Source organism: Ornithodoros turicata, chromosome 6 (genome assembly GCF_037126465.1).
Source record: "Ornithodoros turicata isolate Travis chromosome 6, ASM3712646v1, whole genome shotgun sequence".
NCBI classification, from domain to species: Eukaryota; Metazoa; Arthropoda; class Arachnida; order Ixodida; family Argasidae; genus Ornithodoros; species Ornithodoros turicata.
Window position 1 is genome coordinate 14,662,701 of NC_088206.1, and position 24,274 is coordinate 14,686,974.

At 47.7% G+C, this 24,274-nt stretch overlaps 1 protein-coding gene across 5 annotated transcripts; it reads right to left on the reverse strand.

Annotated features, from left to right (window-relative positions):
* Nucleotides 1–1,014: 1,014 nt before the first annotated feature.
* Nucleotides 1,015–14,757, reverse strand: LOC135399217 (protein NLRC3-like). 5 transcript variants are annotated; one of them, XM_064631004.1, is made up of 3 exons: nucleotides 14,718–14,757; nucleotides 3,679–3,943; nucleotides 1,015–3,624 (listed from the first exon to the last, which is right to left on the reverse strand). In XM_064631004.1, exons 1-3 carry the CDS (start codon nucleotides 14,721–14,723, stop codon nucleotides 1,853–1,855), a joined length of 2,043 nt encoding a protein of 680 aa, XP_064487074.1. In that variant the 5' UTR covers nucleotides 14,724–14,757; the 3' UTR covers nucleotides 1,015–1,852. The 5 variants fall into 5 exon arrangements, with proteins under 5 accessions (XP_064487074.1, XP_064487073.1, XP_064487072.1 ...); XM_064631003.1 differs by having other exon boundaries at nucleotides 1,015–3,627; XM_064631002.1 differs by lacking the exon at nucleotides 14,718–14,757 and adding exons at nucleotides 7,405–7,591; nucleotides 8,935–9,019 and having other exon boundaries at nucleotides 1,015–3,943.
* Between the last annotated feature and the right edge of the window lie 9,517 nt (nucleotides 14,758–24,274).

Here is a 24,274-nt window from a genome sequence, read left to right on the forward strand (position 1 = left end):
CACTTTGGTCCGCAGTAAATTGGAATATGCGTCCATTATTTGGAATCCCTTCCAGAAGTATTTAATTGAACAAATCGAGGCCGTTCAAAATAAGGCAGTCCGTTTTATTTTTAAAAAATATGACTGGACCAGCATTACTGAATTCAAGCAATCAAATTGTATCCCACTTCTTGCTAACAGAAGGAAGGTTAAAAGGCTGGTGAACATTTTTCGGCTTTTCCTCAATGGCTCTTCGTATATTGAACCAGACCACCACTTATCGGCCCGTCTTGACCACCATCATAAGCTTAAGACGACATTTGGCATGACAGAGTATTTTTATAATTCCCTCCTTCAGACAAATGAAGCAAAATAGCATACGCTCTTTGGCTGCACGTTGAACCCTTCAGACAGGCATCCGTGATTGGAACTCTTTGCCTGAAGATGTTGTCATGAATAGTAATATTGATACCTTTACTAGGGCCTGTGAGAGATTGTACTTAGAGTAGGTAATTGCTATATGGTTGTGTTTTCTTGTGATTGTCGTGCTTTTGATATGTATCCTTTCCCTATTGTCCCCCCCCCCCCTTATGTAATGCCATAGCTATGGCACTTAAGGTATATAAATAAATAAATAAATAAATAAATAAATAAATAAATAAATAAATAAATAAATATTTAAATTTGGAATCAGCTGTTATATATATACATATACAATATAGCCTCGTGTATATGTGCACAAGCTTTGGTTCCGTACGCCTATTTAACAAAAAGTTATAGACAACAAAAAGTTATATACGTGTATATGGGGTTTCTGGTGACGGTGACCCAATGAAATAATTGCTTAAAACAAGTGAGCTGGTGAATGTAATTTATGACTGTAAGACCCGGAGACTAGGGACGACGAAAACAGACACATACAGACGTGTCCAAACAGACGTGTGTGTGTGTGTGTGTGCGTGTGTGTGTGTGTTTTCGTCGTCCCTAGGCTCGGGATGTTGCTGTTGCACAGCGACAATTATCCGAGGCATCGGCTGCACAGTCGACTTTTAATATAAAAAGCTGAAAAATGCAAAGCAAATACAAGAAAACGAAATGTATATATGGTCAAAGTCTTTGTGTTCTATTTCATTAGAACGGATGCCGATATTTGTCTACTGCAATTAATTATACTTGGATATTACACAGCCGCAACGCAAGTCTATGACTGAAAATGGTGAACGACGGCAGTAGTGAGGAATAATTACTTCAGGGCTTCATATTTCAGGAATTAGCTAGCCCTTGAGTGCAACAAAAAATACCGCCGCCTGCATATCGCCAGCAGCCGGAATAACGCTGCCAGTCGGGGACATTTCTTGGGCGGACAAGAGCCACCTTCTTGCTGCTATGGCACCGTATGACACAACAGTAGTTTGCAATTTTTAATAGAGTTCGATTCAAGTAGAGCAGAGCTCGATTTCGGAAAAAAAAAAAAAGAAAGAAAACGTCGAACTCTTTGACGCACCCTACCCGTTGCTATCAGTTATGCATACAAGGCGTGAGCGGCCGCGTGTTGTAGCATTCCGACGGTAGGGGTCAGAGTGGCGCTCCAGTCACCCTCCTCAAACTTTAGCGCAACAGCTCTATTGGCTCTTGTTTTTCATGTGACTCCTCCCATGCTGCCTGGCAGAGACGATTACTAACAGCTGGATAAGCCGTGGTATTTGTGATGGTGATTGTCTACGTGTCTGTTACATATGTTGCGTTTAAAAAAAGTAGAATGCAGGTCCGCATTGAGGAAAGAAAAAAGAAAAAAGTTTTACGTCGATCCCACATAGCATGGAGTAGTTTTGCAAATACCATCAAGTGCTGCGTAAGACAACAGAAGCCCTGTCTATAAAAACAACAATTTCGCAGCTTCTACACACTGCCTCGCGTCTTCATCCGTACACTGCCTGACGCACTTAACTTGCTGCACCACAGAATCGCACTTCCAAAGTATCCGAAATGCTTCTCTACAGTCACAGTCCCTGCAGGTACCCAGGGCAAACCTCGTAGCACGATTGACGAGTTGCTCATTTCTTCGGACCACGTCGAAAATCTTGCACGGTGCTCGTGAGCTATAGTCCTCCGAAACCGCACAGAATGTGGAGAGCGTGTAGTTCTTGGGGAAATGCCTCGCAATCACTTTGAGTGCCCCTGCGCCAAAATAAAGCCTCTGTGTGACAAAAGCGTACAGTGTCGTGTTCGCTTCGAGCATGGCCGAGAACGCTCGGGCGACTCCCATAGTGAAACGTGCGGACTGGAGCTCGACACGGTTGATCGTGTTGTTGTTTGTAAGGCCTTTGATGAAAGTAGCAAAAACGTCCTCATCTCCACCTTCAACATTAAAAAGGCACGTGCAGCGGATAAACTTCAGGGACCTGGTCTTTTTGATAAGTTGCGCGAGAGCTTTAACCATCTCCTCTCCGGCTATCTCACGACCAGCTGTTTCGATGTGCACTTCCGTGATGTGACAGTTTGATTCTAGTGCTGAGATCACCTGTAATATAGGGGTCTCCTCTACGCACAAAATGTGGATCTTTTTCAAGTCGTCGTAGTTGAGTGAAATGAGACGTGCCAACTTGTTCAGCGCGAGGGTGTTCCACGTGGTACAGATTCTGTGGCAGCACTCATGGCCTCTGATAACCTGAGCAATCTCTTCGTCAACTTCGCCAACAAAATCAATCCTTCCAAGACGCACTACTTCCAGTGAAGTGTTCACTGTAAGGGTCTTAACAAACTGTACCAGGGTCACTTCTGTCAGGTCGTTACAGGAGATATCAAGCTCACGAAGCGTATGGTTTGACTCCAGAGCTTCTGCTAGATGCCTTGCACCTGCATCTCTGAGCCTGATCGCTTGAAGCTGTAGCTTCTGGAGAGTAACGTTCACTTTTAGAGCCTGAGCAAACTGAACCACGTCACTTTCCTCCATACCACAATGATTAATCTCGAGCGTTCTTATTGTCCTGTTCGTCTTCAGGGCATCGGAAATGTGCGGCATGGCACGGGCACTGTCATTAGATTGATTCATTTTCAAATTCTCAATTGAAACGTTCTCTCTGAGCGCAATCGCTATAATTTCCCATACATCGTTAGGCATTTGATAGAGAAAGAAATCCTTCAGGTATCTGCTGCATTTTACAATTTCTGCCAGGTACACAGCAGTAGCTTTCTTCAAGCTGTAATCATAGATTTGCAGAGACGTCAAGTGATTGCACTGCTGAAGTGCTTTCAACACGAGCTTCATCCCCTTTGTGCTGAGGCCACTGTGGTCTAGCACAATAGATTTCAACTGCGGTGACCTCTTGAGTCCTTCAGAGAGTCGCGACGCAGACTCCATATTGAGCCTGAGGCAGCATGTTTCAAAACGCTCTAGCATGGTGTCGGGCCTGATGCCCTCAAGAAACACACTGTGTTGTGCGGTTGGCTTTGGGGTGCCTGCTTTGATGCTTTTAATGTTAGAGCCGTGTGCAAGGGCAAGTTTAAGGGCTGTTGGGAAGTGGAGAAACAGGCGTGTCTCGTTCAGATCTATTCCTTGTATGCAGGGGTGTTGTTTCACAAGCCAGCAGATCAGGAGCAGAGAGTCCAGCACAGCAACTTCGGAGAAGGTCTCGTCCCTTGACACTACTGGGGGAGAAATTGGACTACTGGGGGAGAAATTCAACTCTCCTGGCTTACTTTCGTGGAGCTGTACATCAACGGAGTACAAGGTTCTGTTGCAGAGTGTCAGGTGCTCAAGCAACCAGCACCCTGCCTCATCATTTCCGGAACAAGGTTTCGTGATGTCGAAGCCATTTCGTTTGAGGAGTTTGCCCACAGAGAAAATTCTTGATGTCACCGTTGCGGAGTCAAGGAACGGAATTTGTCGAGCCATCTCGGCGATCTCTGGGTGGCTCGAAACGTAGTCCAGTGCTTCTCCCGCGCTGTTAAATGCCATGTTGTTCTGTAAAGAGAAGTAGGTAGAGTTGGGGCCGGGGTAGACAACAATAGTTTGTAGTTCAGTTCCGTGGAAGTTGTCACAGCCATGATGTTTGCGAAAGAGTTTTGCGAACGAGACGCCTAGATTCAAAGAGCCCATTCAGTTTGTTCCCCCCCCCCCACGCGCCATGCATGTTCGTTGTGGCATTAGTCCAACTCGTGGTATTACTCGAAATGCACACCTTTCAAACACATAGCACGCTCCTAGCCAACCATCATCTCGAATGATATCGTTATCTACCCTGATTTGTTGAAAACGGGAGGCGTACGCCTTTTATGTGACAGTTATGAGCAGCATAAGTGTCACAAAAAAGGCGTACGCCCCTCGTTTTACAAATCAGGGCAGATAACGATATCATTTCAGATGATGGTTGGCTAGGAGCGTGCTGTGCGGTGAAGTTCATTTTGAAGAGTGTGTACCAAAGGGAGTCTGGCCAATAGTGGGACCTACCTATACCTGGAGCTCCACCCACATTTTCAGCTGTCTGGCTAATCGCTACAGTTCGCTATTATTGCAGGTCATTCAGTACGTATACCTCACCCTTATTTACTGGGTGTCACCATTTTGGAGAGAGAAACTCGATTGATTCGGATTGAAACGGATATCACTGGTGACAGACCAAAACGACGGATTTGACGCCCTCTTTTATCAACGCCGACTGCAGGAAGCAAAGCATGCAGAACTGCTCTATAGAGCTGGCCTGAGACTTTCCCTCTCCCTCGCGCGCCCCGCCCACCCGGAGCGCGCCAATGGGAGGACGCGTGAGCGGCGTCGGCTGAGTGCCATCTGGGGGCAGAGGTTCGAACGTAGACGGGGACATGCTTTTGGCGATGCTACATCCCCTAGGTCGTTCCATCCACCACGGCCCTGAGTTGGCCCGTCAGATGGCGCTGCTCGATCTGTGAACCCAGAGCCGTATATTAAAAGGGAGTCTGGCCATTGGGAGGAGTCACAAAAAGAGGCTCGACCTGTCAATCACAGTTTCGCTCCTCTGATTGGTTTGCTTTTTACCAAGGGGGTCGCCATGACACCATACTGCCACCCAAAATGGCGACGAAAACAAACACAGTGAAGCGGGGATTTCGTGACAAAAAATTTTCACAGACTAACCTGATTTTACGCTGCAAATGTACATCCTAATATAAATTTCTCGGAAGTCAGTTTCAACTTATGCTCATCCATCGATATCTAACTGAAAATAATACGTTTTGTCGCCGGTGTTAGGCCTAGTGAACACGGCGATCACAACGAGATCATAACAAAAACGGCGCTGTGCTGTACAAACTTATATTTAACAGCTGGATTTCATGGATATAAACATTCTTGCCTCTTATATTCCAACTATTCATGTAGATTTGTTTAAAAATCATACCGACAACAGAATGTGTCCCAGCAGGTGGTTCTGCCAGCAGCGGTACAACGACGGAAGCAGACGACAATTCCCGACGTGCCTTACGCTCCCTAGGTGGCGCTTATCAAATTTGCACCAACAATCCACTACTTTTGCAGATTGCGAGAGGTATCCATTTCAATCCCATCCAATCCACTTGCCACCCAAAATGGCGCTGCCCATGTTGGATAGGGGGGCAAACAGTGAGGATAGGCTGATTGATAGCGCCCCATATTTCAAGACTTCATTGGTCGGAAAGCTGAAAAAGTGGGTGGAGCTTCAGGTATAGGCATGACCCATTAATGGCCAGACTCCCTTTTAATATACGGCTCTGTGTGAACCCAGTGCCGTGTATGCCAAAGGGAGTCTGGCCATTAGGAGGAGCCAAAAAAGGGGCTCAACCTGTCAATCAAAATGAGCGTTTTTCATTGGCTGCTGTTTTCTATGCGGGCCGCCATGACACCAAAATTTTCTCGAAAATGGCGGCGTAGCTTGGAACGGCGAGGCGAGGGTTTCATGACAATTTTTTTTCACAAATTACGTCAATTTTATTCCGTAAGTGTACATTCTGTTGCAATTATCTTGCAAATCACCTTTAAATGACGCTCCAGTGTCGACATTTACCTGAAAATATGTTTCGTCGTCCTTGTTAGGCCTAGTAACGACAGCGATCACAGGCAAATAGCGAGAAAAACGCTACAAATGGCCAAAAATTTTCATTTTATGACATACTTTTATTCATATACACACCTTTGCCCGTTCTTGGTTCAGTCTTGTTATGTTTCATAGTTAAAATACGTATAATACCGGCAGTCTGTTCCAACTAGCGGTTCTGCCGGCCAATCAGTTCTGCTAGCAAGCACTTCTGCTTCTGCTACTTCTGCCTTCTGCTATTCTGCGTCTTCCCGGCGTGCCCCTCACCATCCAGATGGCGCCGTTAAAAGTGGACGCAAAATCCATTATGTTGCTAGGTCGTCAGGGAATATCCTATTCAATCTAATCCAATCCAGTTTCCCGAAAATGTCGGCACCACGACCTACTAGATTATAACGACCACGTCAGGCGCACCCCTCCCATGCGCCGCATTTTTGGAAGGCAGCGGTGGCGCTTCTGATCGTCCTTGTTATTGCTTCCTCAACTTCTACAATACTTTGTACTTCAGCTTACCTTAGTATTTCTGTACAAGCTGTGGACTTCCACAGATGTTTAATTCTGAGGTTGATTATTATCATCATTCTACGCGTTTTCATAGGAGCTATCGCTGTCGTCTGCTACGGTTGTCGTACATACGCTTCTGCGAGTTCAGAATTCAAATTTCCATCGTCCAATCGTGCGCCAGTCTGCCAGGGCGCGTCAGTAGCGCCCCTGGCGGATCGTGCGGACAGGCACCTCATAGGGTTTGCTGATTGTGACATGGTCGTTATAATCTAGTAGGTCGTGGTCGGCACCCAGTTAATACAGGTAATATATAGCTTGGATAGCCTGGGGTTAATAGCGAACTGTATTTTGGCTCGTGATTGGCCAGAGAGCTCAAAAAGTGGGTGGAGCTCCAGGTATAGGCATGTTCCATTAATGGCCAGACTCCCTTTGGCATACACGGCTCTGTGTGAACCCAGAGCTCTGTGTGAACCTAGGGACGCGCGTTCCTTGGGACCGCGAAAATGGTCGGCGATAAGTACTGAGTCTTGGTCCCATTTCTGTCTCTCTCTCTCTTTTTTTTTCTGTTTTCGTGGAATGAATTGACGGATTTTGACGGCTCCTGTGTTCGCTTGTTTTTGCTTTTAATAAACGTTTCATGATCGGCGTCCTTGAGCGATGCCCGCGTTTGTTTGTTTGTTTTTGCTTCTAATGAACGTTTTATGATGGCTTGTTTTTGCTTCTAAACGTTTTATGATAGGCGTCACCACAGGCACCACCTGTGCACGTCAATGTCCCTGGCTTGACTTCCACAAAATCAGCTACAACAATTGTTCTTCACCAACTCAGTCTGAGCATGCTTCATCGCGATGAAGGCAGAATTAAAATCTTTACTCACGGCTCATCGACACAGACCGGCTTTGCTTGTGCATTCGTAATTCTCTTGCTGTCGACTGAAAGAAGCGCAAGGCTGTCGCACCCGACGTCGGCTGCTGTGGCCGAGCTGCATTCCAATCTTATGGCGATTTACTTCATTGTGTCCCGCCAACCCCCGATTCGCTGGACCATATACAGTGACGTCGCTCCTGCGCAAGGTAGACCCAGATCTCCGTTTTTATATGCCGTCAGCGCTTCTTCGACCCATCACGTCGCTCATCTACAGGGTTCGCCTCAACGTGCCATACAGTGGGCGACTTTTGTTTAAGCTCGGCAGGGTTTCGTCCCCCAACAGCGGTCTGTTTGACGTTGTTGAGGACGTGGATCATATACTCCAAGACTGCCCGAGGTACAGTGCGTACCGTTGTACCCTTGTGTCATCGCTGGCCCGCCTGGATAATTAGCCATACTGCACTGAAAAGGTTCTTGGGTGCTGGCCCGGAAATCAGCTCATACCTGCCATGCGCGCACCTGTGCAATTCCTCGTCTCGACGGACATTTCTGACGCTTTGTGACGCTCTTTATTTTTTGTGCGTTGAGATTTCGCACGTGGACTCTCCTACAGTGTTGCTTTTGGTGCAAAGTTTTGCGGTGATGTTTTCATCCATTCCGTTTCAAAGTGTATAGATTTGTGTAGTTTCCCTTCCTTTCTGAATAACGCGTCCTGGAGTAGTCAGTCCTGAGTGGCTCGGGACTAACATCTCCATTTTTTTCTTTTACAAATTAGTCAATCAGTCACATAGACGCCGGTAACTGCATGAACTTTTGCGATCGTCACGCTGGACCCCCCCCCCCCCTCCCTCCATATATATATTATATATATATAATATATTTTTTTCTCCTCGGATCTGCACGATTTGCGTGGGTCGGCCTGTGGCAGGTAGGGGGGGGGGCTTGAGCCCCCCTTAGCCCCCCCGTGGCTACGCCACTGAGTCCTACGCTTGCTTCTGCGCGTTCAAAATTCAAATTTCTATTATCCAATCGTAATGTAGATCTCGCGAGCCGATGGGTAGCGCCCCTAGCGGATCGTGCGGACGGGCTCCACATAGGAATGGCCGATTATGACTATGTTATTATAATATCTAGCAGGTCTGAACATAGGTGGGGGGTACGAAAATTTCTGGAATCTTGGTATATTCATGCTGATAACAATGCTTGCAACAGCCGTAATGGCCCCTACCGGAATGCTACAGGAACATGACGAAGGCATAAAGCTGAGCTCGGATCTGTACTATTTTTTTTTTTTTTTTTTTTTTGCGTTTGTCCATGACGACGCCCACATAGGCGTCGAAACGTTACGAGTAAATTTTGTTGCCTGTTTGTGTCAAGCCCATGTTTTATCATTTTCCGTCAAGCCCCTGAACTGACCCGGGGCCCCATTCCCGGCTGTCCCACAAGAGTACAAACAACTGAACGGCAACCAGTTCGGAAACTGCGAGAATCGTCGTAAAGGTACCTTCGAACCTCAGCGGGCGAGATGTAGTGCGCTTACCGTTTCCTATTCTGTCGAAAAAGTTCCTCGTGATGTCTGGAGACTACTCACATGAAATGGAGCTCGGTACGGGTACGGATTAACCAGCTCAGCATTACTCCTCCTTATTTTGCAACGTCTGCAACCTAGGTCGTGGACTCGTGGACTTCCCGCAAGGCGCTCTCGTCTGCTGCGCTTTTGTTTCAACCGTCACCCTTTCCACCCATTGCGGTTGATCGCACAAAACAGTCGCACTTGAAAAGGGAAAAGGAAACATGAACCCCTCATTTTCCAGTTCGCTTGGCTCTGTGGTTAGCGCGCTGTCCATGTCGCGTCGAGACTGGGAGGTACCCGGCGGATTTTTCTTGCGTTTGCCTCAGAGATCTTGGCCCAACATTGGCCCAATATTGTGCCAAGATGTTGTGCTGCTTGGAAGGTATCGGCATAATGCGGGTGTTCCCGTTCTTGCCCAAGACACACTTCGACATTGGTGACACTGAACAGGGTGTGGCCTAAAGGATCCTATTTACTTACTCTCCTCGACAAGACAGCATGTGAGAATATTCCTGAAGTCTATAGGGTGTCCCAGAAAACGTGTCATTGAATTATAATAAAAAAAACTACGCCACCTAGAATCATGCGGCCAACGGCATTTGTTCTTCTTCTTATTATTATTATGTTATATCTTATTATTATTATGTTCTTGCCACCTTCTAACGTTAATGTCATGTACCCCAAGTTTAATTATGTAAATATTTGCGAACTGAACTCGGAGATCCGTCAAGTAAAGGACACTTTTTACCCCACCAGTATGAAAAGCGTGCCGAATTCACTCAAATTCATGATAATTGACAGTGATATTCACGAGCTATCCCAACGGGGAAAAAAAATAGCCGAATATCGTGCTTTTCGGAGCACCGGACCATAACGCGCGTTGACTTTTTGAGCGCAATCGCTCCCAGTCCGACGAAAGGAGGTTCCAAACCCAGCCCACAGAGTGATAGTAGAAAAAGTAGCAGTTCCTAAAATTGGCAGAGGGAAAGTATTATTCCGGCGAAAGTCGGACGCGATGAACCACGTCTGTGTTATCTCTTTCTGCGATGCCGGGGTAGGCTGGGTTACCAACCTCCTTTCGTCGGACTGACACAGATGGCGCTGAAAAATTCATCGTGCGCTATTCTGTGCGATCTCCGTAGAGCATGATGTTCGGCTATTTTTTCCGATGGGATAGCTCTGAATATCCCTGCCAATTATCATTCATTTGAGTAAATTAGACACGCTCTTCACATTGCTGGGGTAAAAAGGTGGCTAAGACTTGGCAAATTTCCAACTTAAGCTCGCAAAAATTTGCATAATTAAGCTTACGTTACACAACATTCGCATCAGTTGGTGGCAAAAACCCAGCAAGAACAAAGGCCATTGACCGCATGACTCTAGGTGGTGTGGTTTTTTATTATAATTCAATGACACGTTTTCTGGGACACCCTGCATATACTTGTTTGTTTGTTTGTTTGTTTGTTTGTGATGAAAAAAGAGGAGAAATTTAACTATATACTATGCTATACTATAGTCTATATACTTGAAGAATGTCCAGCCCTAGCCTCCTATATACTTCACTCTTAGAATTGAACTTCACCGCATAGCACGTTCCTAGCCAACCATGATCTCGAATGATATCGTTATCTGTCCCGTTTTCAACAGAGACAACGATGTCGTTCGGGATGATCGTTGGCTAGGAGCGTGCTATGTGGTGAAGTTCATTTTCGAGGGTGTAGGGTGTTTATGTTTACGGTTATATGTTTATGTTTATGAGTATGACACAATAGGCCTCATATGAGCATATGTTTATGTTTACGGCACTGCGTAACAAAATAAATACGACCACGCAAACTTTCGTCTTCATGCATTTCCTATGCGCCATGTCACCGATGTGAACACGGCGGTCTGGGGATGGTTGAGCACAGTGTCCGCGTAGGGGCGCTAGCCTGCATGAGTTTGTTGCGGTTTCCACGTCGCTAGCGCCCCTAGGCGGAAGCTGCACACGACCATTGGCAGACCGTTGTGTTTACGTCGGTATAGCGCATAGGAAATGCACGAAGACGACACTTTGCGTGATCGTATTTATTTTGTTACATAGTGCTTGGTAACTACGATTATTTTTCGTGCGTTTCTCTGGTATACTTTCTTTACGCTGAGGCAGTGGAAGCCTGTGCGTCAAGTAGCTATCGCGTCATGCGCGCTATAATGCGACTGATCTTTTACAGCATCTTATAGAAGCCTATGTGCACAAAGGAGCGCGGGTGATGTGCAGATTGTCTTGTTGAAAGTATTTTCAACATCTTGTCCAAAGGACATGTAGTTGTTACAAAGCAGACAGCAAGATGGGACGTAGCGAGATCTGCTTTGCGAATATATCGAGGAATATATCCTGATCACCCTGATCCGGATCTCGATGTGTTCGCGCCTCCGCAAGGCAGCTTCTAATTCTTTTTGTGCGTACATATATCGTTTTACAGCTTTTTCTCTTCGAATTACAGATGTTAACTCAGGCGCAAAAGATGAATGATGAGAAACTCGAATTCTCGGAAAATAATAAACACCAAAAAATGTGCACCTTCCGAACATGCCAAGAACAAAATCCGATAGCTTGTAACGACAATTATAATACAAAACATTACTTTTATTGACCACCTCTGCACTCTTAAAAGTGAACTTCACCGCATAGCACGCTCCTAGCCAACCATCATCGAACCATCTCGAATTATATCGTTATCTGCCCTGATTTTTTGAAAACGGGAGGCGTACGCCGTTTTTGTGACAATTATGAACAGCATACGTGTCACAGAAAAGGCGAACGCCTCCCGTTTTCAACAAATCAGGGCAGATAACGATATAATTCGATATGATGGTTGGCTAGGAGCGTGCTATGCGGTGAAGTTCCTTTTTAAGAGTGTGTCTCAAGTTACGTGCTTGTTTTGGGATTGTTAAAGAGAGTGGCATCAAAACAATGACCGGCTACCATTCTGTTATCGCACATTCCCTTGAAAACCAAAACCACCAATTAAAAAGTACCAAGCAGTTACATACTCCACAACCTGCCCTGCTGTATCACCAATTCGCAAGAACAGCACCCTGCTGCTTTCGTGGGCCTTTAAAACAAATAAATCTGCCTAACATATGTATAAAAAGCACCTTGCATAGAAGCGTTTGCTATGGCACATTCACCACCATAATTGCTAAGCCAATTAAAAGAATCATCACAACATCCTGTCACAATAATGTTCCCGCAGGTCCATCTAAAGCACACTTACATGCACTCGGTCCAGCACAGATCAGAGTCACTAAATAGGGGTACAGAGCATGGTATTCCTTTTCCGCGCCGGAGCCGCCGTTCTGTGTCCGCGATTGGGCCCGATCGTGTCACGTGGTTTCTCCTTCCACGAACGCGCCGTCCATGTTGGTCCCCTCCATCCAAAACCGGTTTCCACGGTCGCGCCGCTGGCTCGACTGCGCGCTGTTCTCCGTCGGAGAAGGGGGAGATTGCGTCTCGTTGCTAGGCGACGCAGCTGCGCCGGACCCAAGATGGCGGTCTCGCTTAGTGTCGCTACTCTGCTCCATATTTAGTGACCACGGAGGAGAAGTAAGGAGACCGAACTCGACTGGAGAATGACGTCCCGATTCCTCGAGTCTATTGTTGGCCGCGGCGCGGCGCTCGCGTTCCCTCCGGTACTAGCTCCGCGAAATCGCCTGCAAGGCAATGCGCTGTTTGCCCTCGAATACTCTACTAAGAAGCGTTAAAAACGAGTGTTTGTGTAATAAAAATTAACAACAATTTCTCCAATAATGAGTTAATGTTTTCTGGTCAGCTCCAATCTTGTTTTGCAATTTCTGTTGCCTCGTTTTCGTGTCATAGGTGGCACCTACTCCAAAGGAAGCAAAGGTTGTGTTGAAAAGCCACATTTAAATGGCGTGGAGGGAATGATGTGTTTGAAGATCTGTAAAGTTTCCGGACGCGATCTTTTCGGAATATGTCGGAATTTCTATGTGGTGTAGCCGCATAAGCTGGGACTGGGAAAGTTTTATCTGCGTACGTGTGAACCAATTAAGAGAACTTCGTGTATGGCGACGTTTTAGTGACACGCTATGCTACGGTTTTGGGAACAGAAAAGAAAGTCGGTATGTAGTCTGTAATGTGTGTCGTCCAACACTGACATCTTGAATAACACTGACTTTTGATGTTCAGTTCCATTATAAGTAAGTAAATATAAGTAAATTGAAACTCCTATAGGCATATGCCTATAGGAGTTTCAATTTACTTCAGCACAAGCATGCTGCTACGCTACACCAGGTATTCTACCTAAGCTAAAAAAGACCCAAATTCAGTAGATATGGGCTTGACACCCCAACCGGACACCAAGATGAAAATCGTCTTCGGGATCTCTTCCTTAAACTGAAGTACGTGTACTGTGTCCTCTGCCGCGTTTGCAAACCTGTGACAGAAAGTGCGTTCCGGCACCTTGGCATTAAATTCATGTGCGGTGTCATGTGAAATGTAACTCTATCCTCTGTACCCTAGTGGATGCTTTACAATTACGACAAAAAGTTCGCGTTTCCCAAAACGTTGTGCACGCGAAGCGGATGGTAGAAACGCGCGCTAGGACGCTGTCGTGCAACAGCTGGAATCCAAATGTGCTCAATTACATCATTTCCTCACGCTGCGAGACGTTTGTGGGAAGTAATAATAATCAGTGCACACCATAAACAATGTATATCTCGCAGTCGTCCATTGCCAGTCACGAAAACTTATACTACCATCCTGTACGATGTCAAACAACCACCTTTGTGCTCCTTCGGGTGTCTTTTTATCTCAAATAAAACAAAACATACTTCCGCGATTCTTAATAGCTTCCTAACTGCGAGAGCACTACGCTTATTTACACCTTCAAGCCTTCGAGCAAACGCGGATCCCCTTGACGGCGGCTTCCCCACATTGTAAAATGAAAGCTTCCCGCTTTGCACCAACAAGGACTCCAGGCGAAAAATGCAAAGAGAGATCGTTCCTTGATACACGACAATCGTGTTTCTTTATCAAACTATTTTTTCCTGCTTGCACTGGACACACTAGTAACTCTGACACAGCACATTTACAAGCACGTCATTTCAGAGGAGCAGGTACCTGAGGGAGCGCGAGCGCCGCGCCGCGGCCACAATTAGACTCGAGGAATCGGGACCACACTTTTTCAACGGCGGCGCGGCAGAGTTCGGTCTCCTTACTTCTCCTCCGTGTTAGTGACTCTAGCACGGACTGAATAGGTGGTATTAAGAAAGTTCCAGAATCGGCTGCCATGGTCTGAGACGCCCCGAAAAGAAGTTCGTGAAGTCTCAGTGTGTGCCAATCTCCCGACGCACGGATACAGGCCTCACACTTATAAATATGCAATCAGATCAGTTCTGTGAGCACCTAGCAATGCTACGTTAAAACAGCAGCGATGTCTTCTACAAAAACAACAATTTCGCGGCTTCTACACACCGTCTGGCATCTTCTTCGGCACACTCTGTGACGTATTTAACTTGATGAACTACGGAATCACACTTCCAGAGTATCCGAAATGCTTCTCTACAATCAGAATCCCTGCAGGTGCCTAGGGCAAACCTCGTAGCCCGATTCAGCATCTGTTCATTTCTCTGAAGCGCGCCTAAAATTTTGCGATGCCCTCGCGAGTTGACATACCCCGACAAAATTTCACAAAATTGGGAGAGTGTGTGGTTCCTTGGAAAATGCTTTGCAATCACCCTTACTGTACCTTCATCAAAATAAGGCATCTCAGCGAGAAAAGCGTACAGCGTTTTGTTCACGTCAAGCATAGCTGAAAATGCTCTGGCCGCTTCCATGTCAAAGGGTACCGCTTCATGCAGCTCGACAAGGCCTATTGTGTCATTTTTTCTCAGGCCCTTAATAAAGGTTGCAAGAGCACCATCCCGGCTAAAGGTGCACATACAGTGAACAAGCTTGAGGGACCTGGTCTTCTCAAATAATTGTGCGAGAGCTTCAGCAGTATCGCGAAAAATCACAGTCGTGTCTAGGTAGACCTCTGTGATGTGACAGTTTGACTCTAATGCCGAGATCACCTGGAACAGAGGGGTGTCCTCCATAGACGAAATGTAAATCTTTTCAATATCGGCACGGTCGAACGAAATAAGACGCGCCAATTCATTCAACACAACAGTGTTCCATGGCGTACAAATCCTGTGGCAACACTCGTGGCCTGTGATAACTTGAGCGAGTCCTTCGTCAACCTCATCAGCGAAATCAATTGTTCCAAGATGCACCACTTGGAGCGAAGTGTTCACTGTAAGGGTCTTCACGAACTGTACCAGAGTGGCTGTGGACAGTTGAGACGAGGTGATATCCAGATCTCGGAGGGTCTGATTTGTCTCCAGAGCTTCTGCAAGATGCCTTGCACCTGAATCTTCAAATCTGTTGTCCCGAAGTTGTAGTTTCTGTAGGGTAACGTTGACTCTTAGAGCCTGAGCCAGCAGACATACCTCATGTTCCCCAATGCCAGCTTGATTGAGCTCGAGTGTTCTTATTGTCTCGTTCGTCTTCAATGTATCAGCGAGGTATGGCATAGTGCGAGTAATACCGTCAGATTCATTTACTTTCAAATCCTCAATTGATGTGTTCTCTTTGAGCGCAATCGCAACAATTTCCAATATATCGTCAGGTATACGACAGAGAAGAAAGTTCTTTAGATGTCTGCCGCATTTTACAATTTTGGCCAAATACACAGCAGCATCTCCCTTCAAGTGACAACCATAGATTTGCAGAGATGTCAAGTTACTGCACTGTAGAAGCGCCTTGAACACCAGCTTCATATCCTTCTTGCTGAGACTGCTGCGACTTAGCACAATGCTTTTTAATTGCGAGGACCTCTCGATAACTTGTGACAGCCGGGATGCAGACCCGGTATCAAAGATGAGGTTGCGTGCTTCAAAATGCTCTAGCATGGTGTCAGGCCTGGCGCCCTCAAGAAATACATTGTGCTGTGTGCTTGGCTCTAGGGTGCCCGCTTTGACGCTTTTAATGTTAGAGCCGTGTGCAAGGGCAAGTTTAAGGGCCGTCGGGAAGTGGACAAATAGGCGCGTTTCGTGCAGATCTATTCCTTGTATGCAGGGGTGTTGTTTCACGAGCCAGCAGATCAGGTACAGAGAGTCTAGCACAGCAACTTCGGAGAAGATCTCATCATCTGACGGTATTGGGGAAACATTCAGCACTCCAGGCTTACTTTCCCGAAGCTGTACATCAACAGAGAATAAGATTCTATTGCAGAGTGTCACGTACTCAAGCAACCAGCAACCTGCCTCATCATTCCTGGAACAGGGTTTTGCGATGTCAATGCCCTTTCGTTTGAAGACGTTCCGCACAGAGAAAATTCTTGATGTCACCGTTGCGGGATCAAGGAATGGAATTTGTCGAGCGATCTCGGCGATCTCTGGGTGGCTCGAAACGTATTCCTGTGCTTCTTCCGCGCCGTTAAAGGCCATGTTGGTCTGCAAAGAGAAGTAGGTAGAGTTGGGGCAGGGGCAGACAACAATAATTTACAGTTCAGTTGTGTGAAAGTTGTCACAGCCATGATGTTTGCGAAAGAGCTTTGCGAACGAGACACATAGTTTCAAAGGACGCATTCAGTTTCTTCTTCCCGCACACGGACCATGCATGTTCGTTGTGGCATTCGTCACACTCGTGGTATTACTGGAAACGAACGCCTTTCAATCACATGCAGAAGTCCATCTCTCAACTGCCACAGCATAGAACAACGTAACACGGTCACAGCGCAAACAACGGAACGGCAACAAGTTGGGAACATGCGACGCTCGCCGTACACTTTACACGTCCTTAGAGCTCGCCCGCCCGCCCTGGCACGCGTCACGAAGCGAGATGTAGATGCACTCATCGTTTCCTACAGTTGAAAAATGCCCTCGTGATGTCTGGAAACTACTCGTTGGAAATGTGAGGAGTTCGGGGTACAGGCACGGATTAACCGGCCCAGCATTGTCACTCCTTGTTTTGCAACGCCTTAAGTCTGCAACCTAGTAGCTGGTAGGCCATGGACTCCCCACACAAAGCTGTCGTCTGCCGCGACTCAATGCCGTATATACCGGGTGTTTCAGTTAAATCCCCGGGCTAAATAATTCGCGAACGGGTGCACCAATCCACGAACTTTCTTTTTTACAAGTATCTGTCCGATACCACCTACAAGCTGCACACCGTGTGAATGAGTGGGAGGCGCTCATTATTAAAATAAAAATGCAAATGAGTTTCGTAAAAAAGCGTAACTTCTGAAGCAGGGCGCTGTCGGCATTAAAATGGGTACTACCCCTTTTGAGACCTTCAATGGACACCTTTTAGAGAAAAATCTGCCACCGAAGCGTGTCATTTGTTGCAGTAATTAATTGGTTTCGGTTTACGTATTTTTCTCGCGGGTGGTCGCGGCGCAGCGCAAAAGGACGCTCTTTCACTCCCTTATCCATCAATAATTTACGTCCTTACATTAATGAATTACACCAATGAATTACACCAATGAAATACGCCCTTTTGCCCTTCGCCGCGACCAGCCGCGACAAAAATACGTAAACCGAAACCAATTAATTACTGCAACAAATGACCCGCTTCGGTGGCAGATTTTTCTCTAAAAGGTGTCCACTGAAGGTCCCAAAAGGGGTAGTACCCATTTTAATGCCGACAGCGCCCTGCTTTAGAAGATACGCTTTTTGACGAAACTCATTTGCATTTTTATTTTAATAATGAGCGCCTCCCACTCATTCACACGGTGTGCAGCTTGTAGGTGGTATCGGACAGATACTTGTAAAAAAGAAAGTTCGTGGATTGGTGCACCCGTTCGCGAATTATTTAGCCCGGGGATTTAACTGAAACACCCGGTATATACCAAAGGGAGTCTGGTCATTAATGGGACCTACGTATACCTGGAGCTCCACCCACTTTTTGAGCTCTCAGCCCAATCACGAGCCAAAATACAGTTCGCTATTATTGCAGGCCCTCCAGTACTTATTCCTCACCCTTATTTACTGGGTACCACCATTTTGGAGAAACTCGATTGATTCGGATTGAAACGGATATCACTGGTGACAGACCAAAATGACGGATTTTGCTCCCACTTTTATCAACGCCGTCTGCATGGAGAAAGGCATGTTGGGAGACTCAGAACTGCAGAAATGGTTGTTGGCAGTAGTGATTGGCCAGTAGAGTGGCAGAACCACTTCTTCGTAACAGACCTGAGTCGTGACGTTGCCCACATACGTGAGGCCGACAACGGCAAGCCCTATCACCACCACCACCACCACCACCGTAACAGACCTGGGGGAAGAAAACGCTCAACCTGCTACGCAGAATCAGCGGTAAATCATGGGGCTGCAATGCGCGGTCATTGCTCACCCTTCACAAAGCCCTGATCTTGTCACGCATTCTCTACGTGGCGCCATACGTAGACCTCGCGCCTACACAATGGCAGGCCCTTGAGCGCCTTCATCGCGCTGGCATAAGAACTGCGCTTGGTCTCCCAACGTTCTCTAGCGTCACCCAAACGTACCTGGAAGCTAAGGAAAAGCCTGTTAGTGTCCACTCTGAGCTCAAAGGACTCCAGTTTCTGGATGATGCATCAACATCCATCAGCAAGCATTCCCTCTTCACCGACCTCGAACAGAGGACACACACATCCCTAGGACGCCTGGCTAGTGCCACCAGCTCTCTAGCCAACAGGGGCGCTCTTCCTCGGCTCCCAGCTAGTCCGCCTACGCCGCCGTGGCGGGAGTTCGTGCCCGCAACAACGCTCCACATTCCGGGTCTACGGAAGAAGAGCGAGTCCAGCCCCCTAGTGGCCAGGATGGCGGCTGAGAACCTGATCAGCGACGTTTATCACACACATACTCTGGTGTTCACGGATGGCTCCATTGACCACCGTTCCAAAAGTGCTACCAGTGCGTACTACATCCCGTCAATAAACAAGGCCTGGCAAGGGAAATCAGTTCGCTACCCAATCTCATCTACGACGGCCGAACTCCTGGCCTTGCTACACGCAGCTGCTGCGGTTCAAGTCACCGGAATACCTAAGGCCGTCTTGCTTACGGACTCCAGAAGTGCCCTCAACAACGTGATAAACCCCATGTGTGGTAGCATTCTGGCCCGATGTATAAGGAGATCGTGTGCCCAGCATAGGCTAACCGGAGGTGAGCTTACGCTCCAATGGATCCCATCTCATGTCGGCATCAGAGGCAATGAACGAGCGGACCAGCTAGCTTCCTCAGCACACAACAGCTGCAGCCCATCCTTAGCAGTCCCGGCCGACACTGACAGGCTCATGGTCGTCAAACAGCTAGTTGAGGTGCGTCACCCTGGCATACAGGACATCATGCAGAATCACCGACCCTCTCTTCCCACGAAAGATCTTCCCCGTGGTATGCAGACAATGCTCCATCGATTACGCACAGGATCTGCGTTCACGAACTCGCAACTGTGCAAGATCGGCTCCAGGGAGGACTCCAGTTGCGGACACTGTAATCATCCGGAGACAATTGCGCATATCCTGACAGAATGCCGTGCATACCATGCCATGCGGGAAACCCATCTTCCCCACGCCAGGCCTGGTATACTGACGGACGTCCTCTTCCCCGAAGGTTCTTGTGCGGAACGACTTTCAAAAACTCGCGGCCTCGTGCGTTTTCTTCAAGCAACGGGCCTAGCGGAGAGACCACTCTAGTGCACCTCTCACCTGCAGTGTGCTTCCGTCCCATCAGTACCGGTCATCCTGCCTCTACATCACTTTGAAGTCCTCAACTCCCCTTTCCCCCACTTTCTTTTCCTTTTTTTTTTTGGCTATAGTCGTGACGATGCCCACTTGAGTGCGGCCAACAACGGCAAGCTACCTCGACCCCCCCCCCCCCCCCCCGTAACAGACCTCGTGCATTTGCCCTCGCATTGTTCCTTGGTGTAAAGCAGGCCTATGACTCTGTAACTCACGCGGCATGTTTGGCTGCGATACAAGGTGCTTGTATCGAGGGCCGCCTGCTGAGATACCTCTGGGACTTTCTCTCTGCCCGTACGTTTGATGTGTATGTCAATGAGCTCCAAGAAAAAGTTCGAACGTGGGGTCCCATAGGGCAGTGTTCTTTCGCTCACTCGATTCAACCTGATCATGGCCGGAGTCCACCGCAGGATTCGCATATCTCCGTATTCCCTCCAACTTACCATCTACGCGGACGATATCTGCCTCCGCGTTGTGGGAGACAACAAGGAGAAGCTTCGTGACACCGCCGAAATTGCACTGAACGGCTTCAGTGCGGCACTTCTTGAAAGGGGGCTAATTGTATCTCCAGAAAAGTCTCAATGCTTGGTTTGCATTCCCCGCCGAAAGTATGTGGGCATGGGTTTGCCTAATCTTTCATCAACAGCACTCCCATCCCAAGATGTGAGGTCTGCCGTTATCTTGGCGTCACCATTGACAGCGCTTTACGCTGGTCTAGGCTAGTGAACCAAACGGTCTGTAACGGCAAGAAGACTGTTAATTTACTCCAAAGGATCAGTGGCAAGTCTTGGGGCTGCAGTTCAAGTTCGCTGCTCACGCTACACAAAGCCCTCATTCTCTCGCGTATCCTGTACGTGTCACCGTACGTAGATCTCGGACCTTCACAATGGCAGGCTCTTGAGCGGCTCCATCGGGCAGGAGTAAGAACGGCGCTTGGAATACCGAGCTTCTCTGGAATTACCCAGACTTATCTGGAAGCCAAGGAAAAGCCCGTTATGCCGGAGTCACACTGGTTATATACATTATACACGAGCATCCCGTCATACATGTATGACGAACGTGTATAACAAACATCCCTAAAACATGTATGATCATACAGTGCTGGTCACACTGCTTACACACCGGCAAAACATGTTTTAGAACACGTGTGTATAACCAGTGTGACCGTGCCGTCATACAAGCAAGCGCTCTGACTATGTTTGACAACATGTTGTCAAACACACGACGATGTATTTGTGCACTGCCGAAAAACGGTGATGGACAAGTTGGATAAACGGGTGTATTCGCCACGCAAGTTTTCGTTCGCACGAGTCAGTGTCAACGACATCGTGATGCGCGTGAGTTATTTTGCAGGAGTAAGTTGTAAGCCCGTGTTCGCGACATTGTGTTGCACGTACGTTCAAAATGGCGAGCTCGTAGCCTGCGCACATGGAGCATCAAACAACCGAAAATCAGCAAGTGCAGCCCCGGCTTCGTCGTTCTTCGTACATTTGAATAGCAATGTCCGAGAATGGAAGCTATATAAGCTCCTCGGTTGGTTACTGTGACACTGACGTGTGCCATACATCACGGTTTAAGCCACTCCCACTGTTCCTCCAGTTGAGCTGTATAACCAGTGTGATCGATGTTTGAACAACATACGTTCGAGACTATGTATAATCAATCATACAAGCGTTTGGACCAAACGATGTTGTCAAACAAGAATTGTATAACCAGTGTGACCGAGCATTATATATGCGCCATGCATGTTCGAGGACATGTTGTCAACTTGTCATACATGTTTGGAGCACAACCAGTGTGACTGTGGCCCGAGCTTAGGGGGCCCCGTTACTTAGACAACTTGGCCACGTTAGGAAGAAAGCACTCTCTTTTTTCTGCCCTCGTAAAAAGGTCACACACGTCCCTCGGCCGCTTGGCCAGCGAATACGCTACTAGCGCCCTGGCCCATAGTCAGCGATCGCCTCAACATCCTGCTGGGTTACCTTCGGTGCCATGGCGGGAGGTTGTACCGGGTGTAACGCTCTACGTTCCCTGCATTCATAAAAAGAGGGAATGTAGCCCCCTGGTTGCTAGAACGGCGGCTGAGAGCCTCATTAGTGACGTCTACCACTCACATACTCTGGTATTCACTGATGACTCTATTGACGACCGCACCAAAAGTGCTACTGGTGCCTTCCACATCCCATCAGTGAACGTGGCCTGACAAGGGAGATCATCGTGTTACCCGATATCCTCCACGACTGCTGAACTCCTGGCTCTCCTGCATGCAGCTGCTGCGGTCCCGGTTGCGAGGGTTCACCAGACTCAAGAAGCACTCTATGGGACGTGATGAACCCCATGTGTGACAACATCTTAGCGCGAAGCATCAGAAGATCTTGCGCTCAGTATAAACAAACCGGAGGAGATATCGTCTTCCAATGGATCCCGTCCCACGTCGGTGTCGGCGACAACGAAAGGGCGGACCAGCTAGCGTCCTCGGCACACCTGGGCTGCAGCAATATTTTCCCAACTCCGGACGACACCGACAGGCACATGGCCCTTAAGCAGCTTGTTGAACTGCGCCACCCTGGGATACGGGACGTCATGCACCATCATCGCCCCCTTCTTCCCACGAAGAACCTTCCTCGAAGCATACAGACCATGCTCCATAGGCTCCGCACTGGGTGTGCGTTCACCAACTCTCACCTATTCAAGATCGGCTCTAGGGGTGACGCCTGCTGTGGCCACTGTCAACAACCCGAAACAATCGAGCACATCTTGCGAGACTGCCGAGCATACCATTCTGCGCGCGAAGCCCATCTCCTTCGCTCCACCTCGGGCACGCTAGCGGACATCCTCTACCCCGGTGGTTCTTCTGCCGAACGTTCCGCCGAAGCAAGAAACCTCATTCTCTTTCTGCAGAAGGCGGGCCTTCCTCACCGACCCATCTAATACTTTGCTCTCCCCGACGAACTCGTGCACCCTCACCACATCCCCATCCTTCATCCTCCTGTATCCTCTATCCGTCCGTCCTTTCTTTGTGTTTTTTCTTTCCTTTTTTTTTTTTTGTATAGTCGCGACGACGCCCACTTCTGTGTTGCCAACAACGGCGAACCTATCCTGCCATTCCTCCCCCCCCCCCCCCGCAACAGACGACTGCCGGTATGAACTTTTAAAACACGTGACATAAGCAGATGGAACTGACACAAGCACGAAAGGCATGCGCGCCCTTGTCCTGCTGTCTGATTGGATGCCGCCAAATCTTTGCTTCCTGAGGATTCCGTTCGTTGCCGCAAAAGATGGCTCTGTTCTCATTGCGTTTTTCTTCTAAACGGTAGTGCTGTGTGAACTAATATTGCGTGCAGTATGGAGTGGAGTGGAGTGGAGTGACGTAGAGGAAGACGGGGAGGTCTGCCTGTCAAAACCGACGGCAAGTTTCACGCGCTGGGAAAGGGGTGGGAGAGGGAGAGGAAAAGAGAAAGGGATCGAGAAAAGAGAAAGGAAACTGTCAGGGGGTGGTCGGGGTGGCAGGGGTCCAAGGTATAAGGCCCGTGCAGTATACTAATTGAAAAACGGAGTTTCATTTGAGAACAAGTTGTTTTTGCACCTTAGTGCCCCTTCAAAAGCTTATTCTGTAGAGCAAGCGATTCAAACGGTTGGTCGTTCAAATCGCGTTCGGGTCACCAAATGTAGAGAAACACAATCTCTTCTACAGGTCATTTAGTGAGTGATACGTCGTTCACTGGCATTCACCCATTATAGTCAGTGACAACATAAGTCATGCACTTGACCCCGCCCACACACACAAATCGCTCCTCGTGCGCGAATGTAGTGCGGCGAGAGAGAGAGATAGATAGAGAGCCGGCACTACATCGCGAAGCGGGGACGTCGTGCAAGGGCTGGTAGCCAATCGCAGGAGCCTTTCACGGATGAGTGGGCTGCCCCAATTGTAGGACTTAAGGTATCACTTACTATAGACACTTTCTTTCTGTAGTAAACATGTTGTAGTTTTTCTTTTCTCTCTCTCTCTCTCTAGCCAGTCTATTTTCGAGCACCAAATGCTATGCATTCGAATTATTTGATTTCTAACATGAACCACGAAACTTTTTCCTGATCTTACGAAAAGAGCAGCCCAATCCAGTGGTCATTCACTAGGCTGTTAATCCTAGGTCTTCTGTCACAAGAAGAAAAGAAAAAGAAACGTGTGATAAGAGATACGAGTTTTCTAGCATGAGTTGCACTGGTGTGAGCTAGACCAGCGCCAAGGTGCTTCCTAAATAGTCACGACAAGGAATTTTACGAGCCATTTTCAAAGGCTTTCACATGCCCAACAGTGTCCTGATGGCGTTCATGACCACCTATTTTAAAAAGCGAACTGTACCATTCATTCTAAGTAGCAATGTAATTAATGACCATAATTTGCACAAAACACCGTTTTTTGATGAACGCGGAAAAAAAAAAGCAAGTTCGCCGTAAAACTTCACGGATAGCAGTTTTTCAAAAAAAAAAAGGCAGTTAGTATGGTATGGGACTAGGCAAACTAAGGCTGGCGCTACACTGAG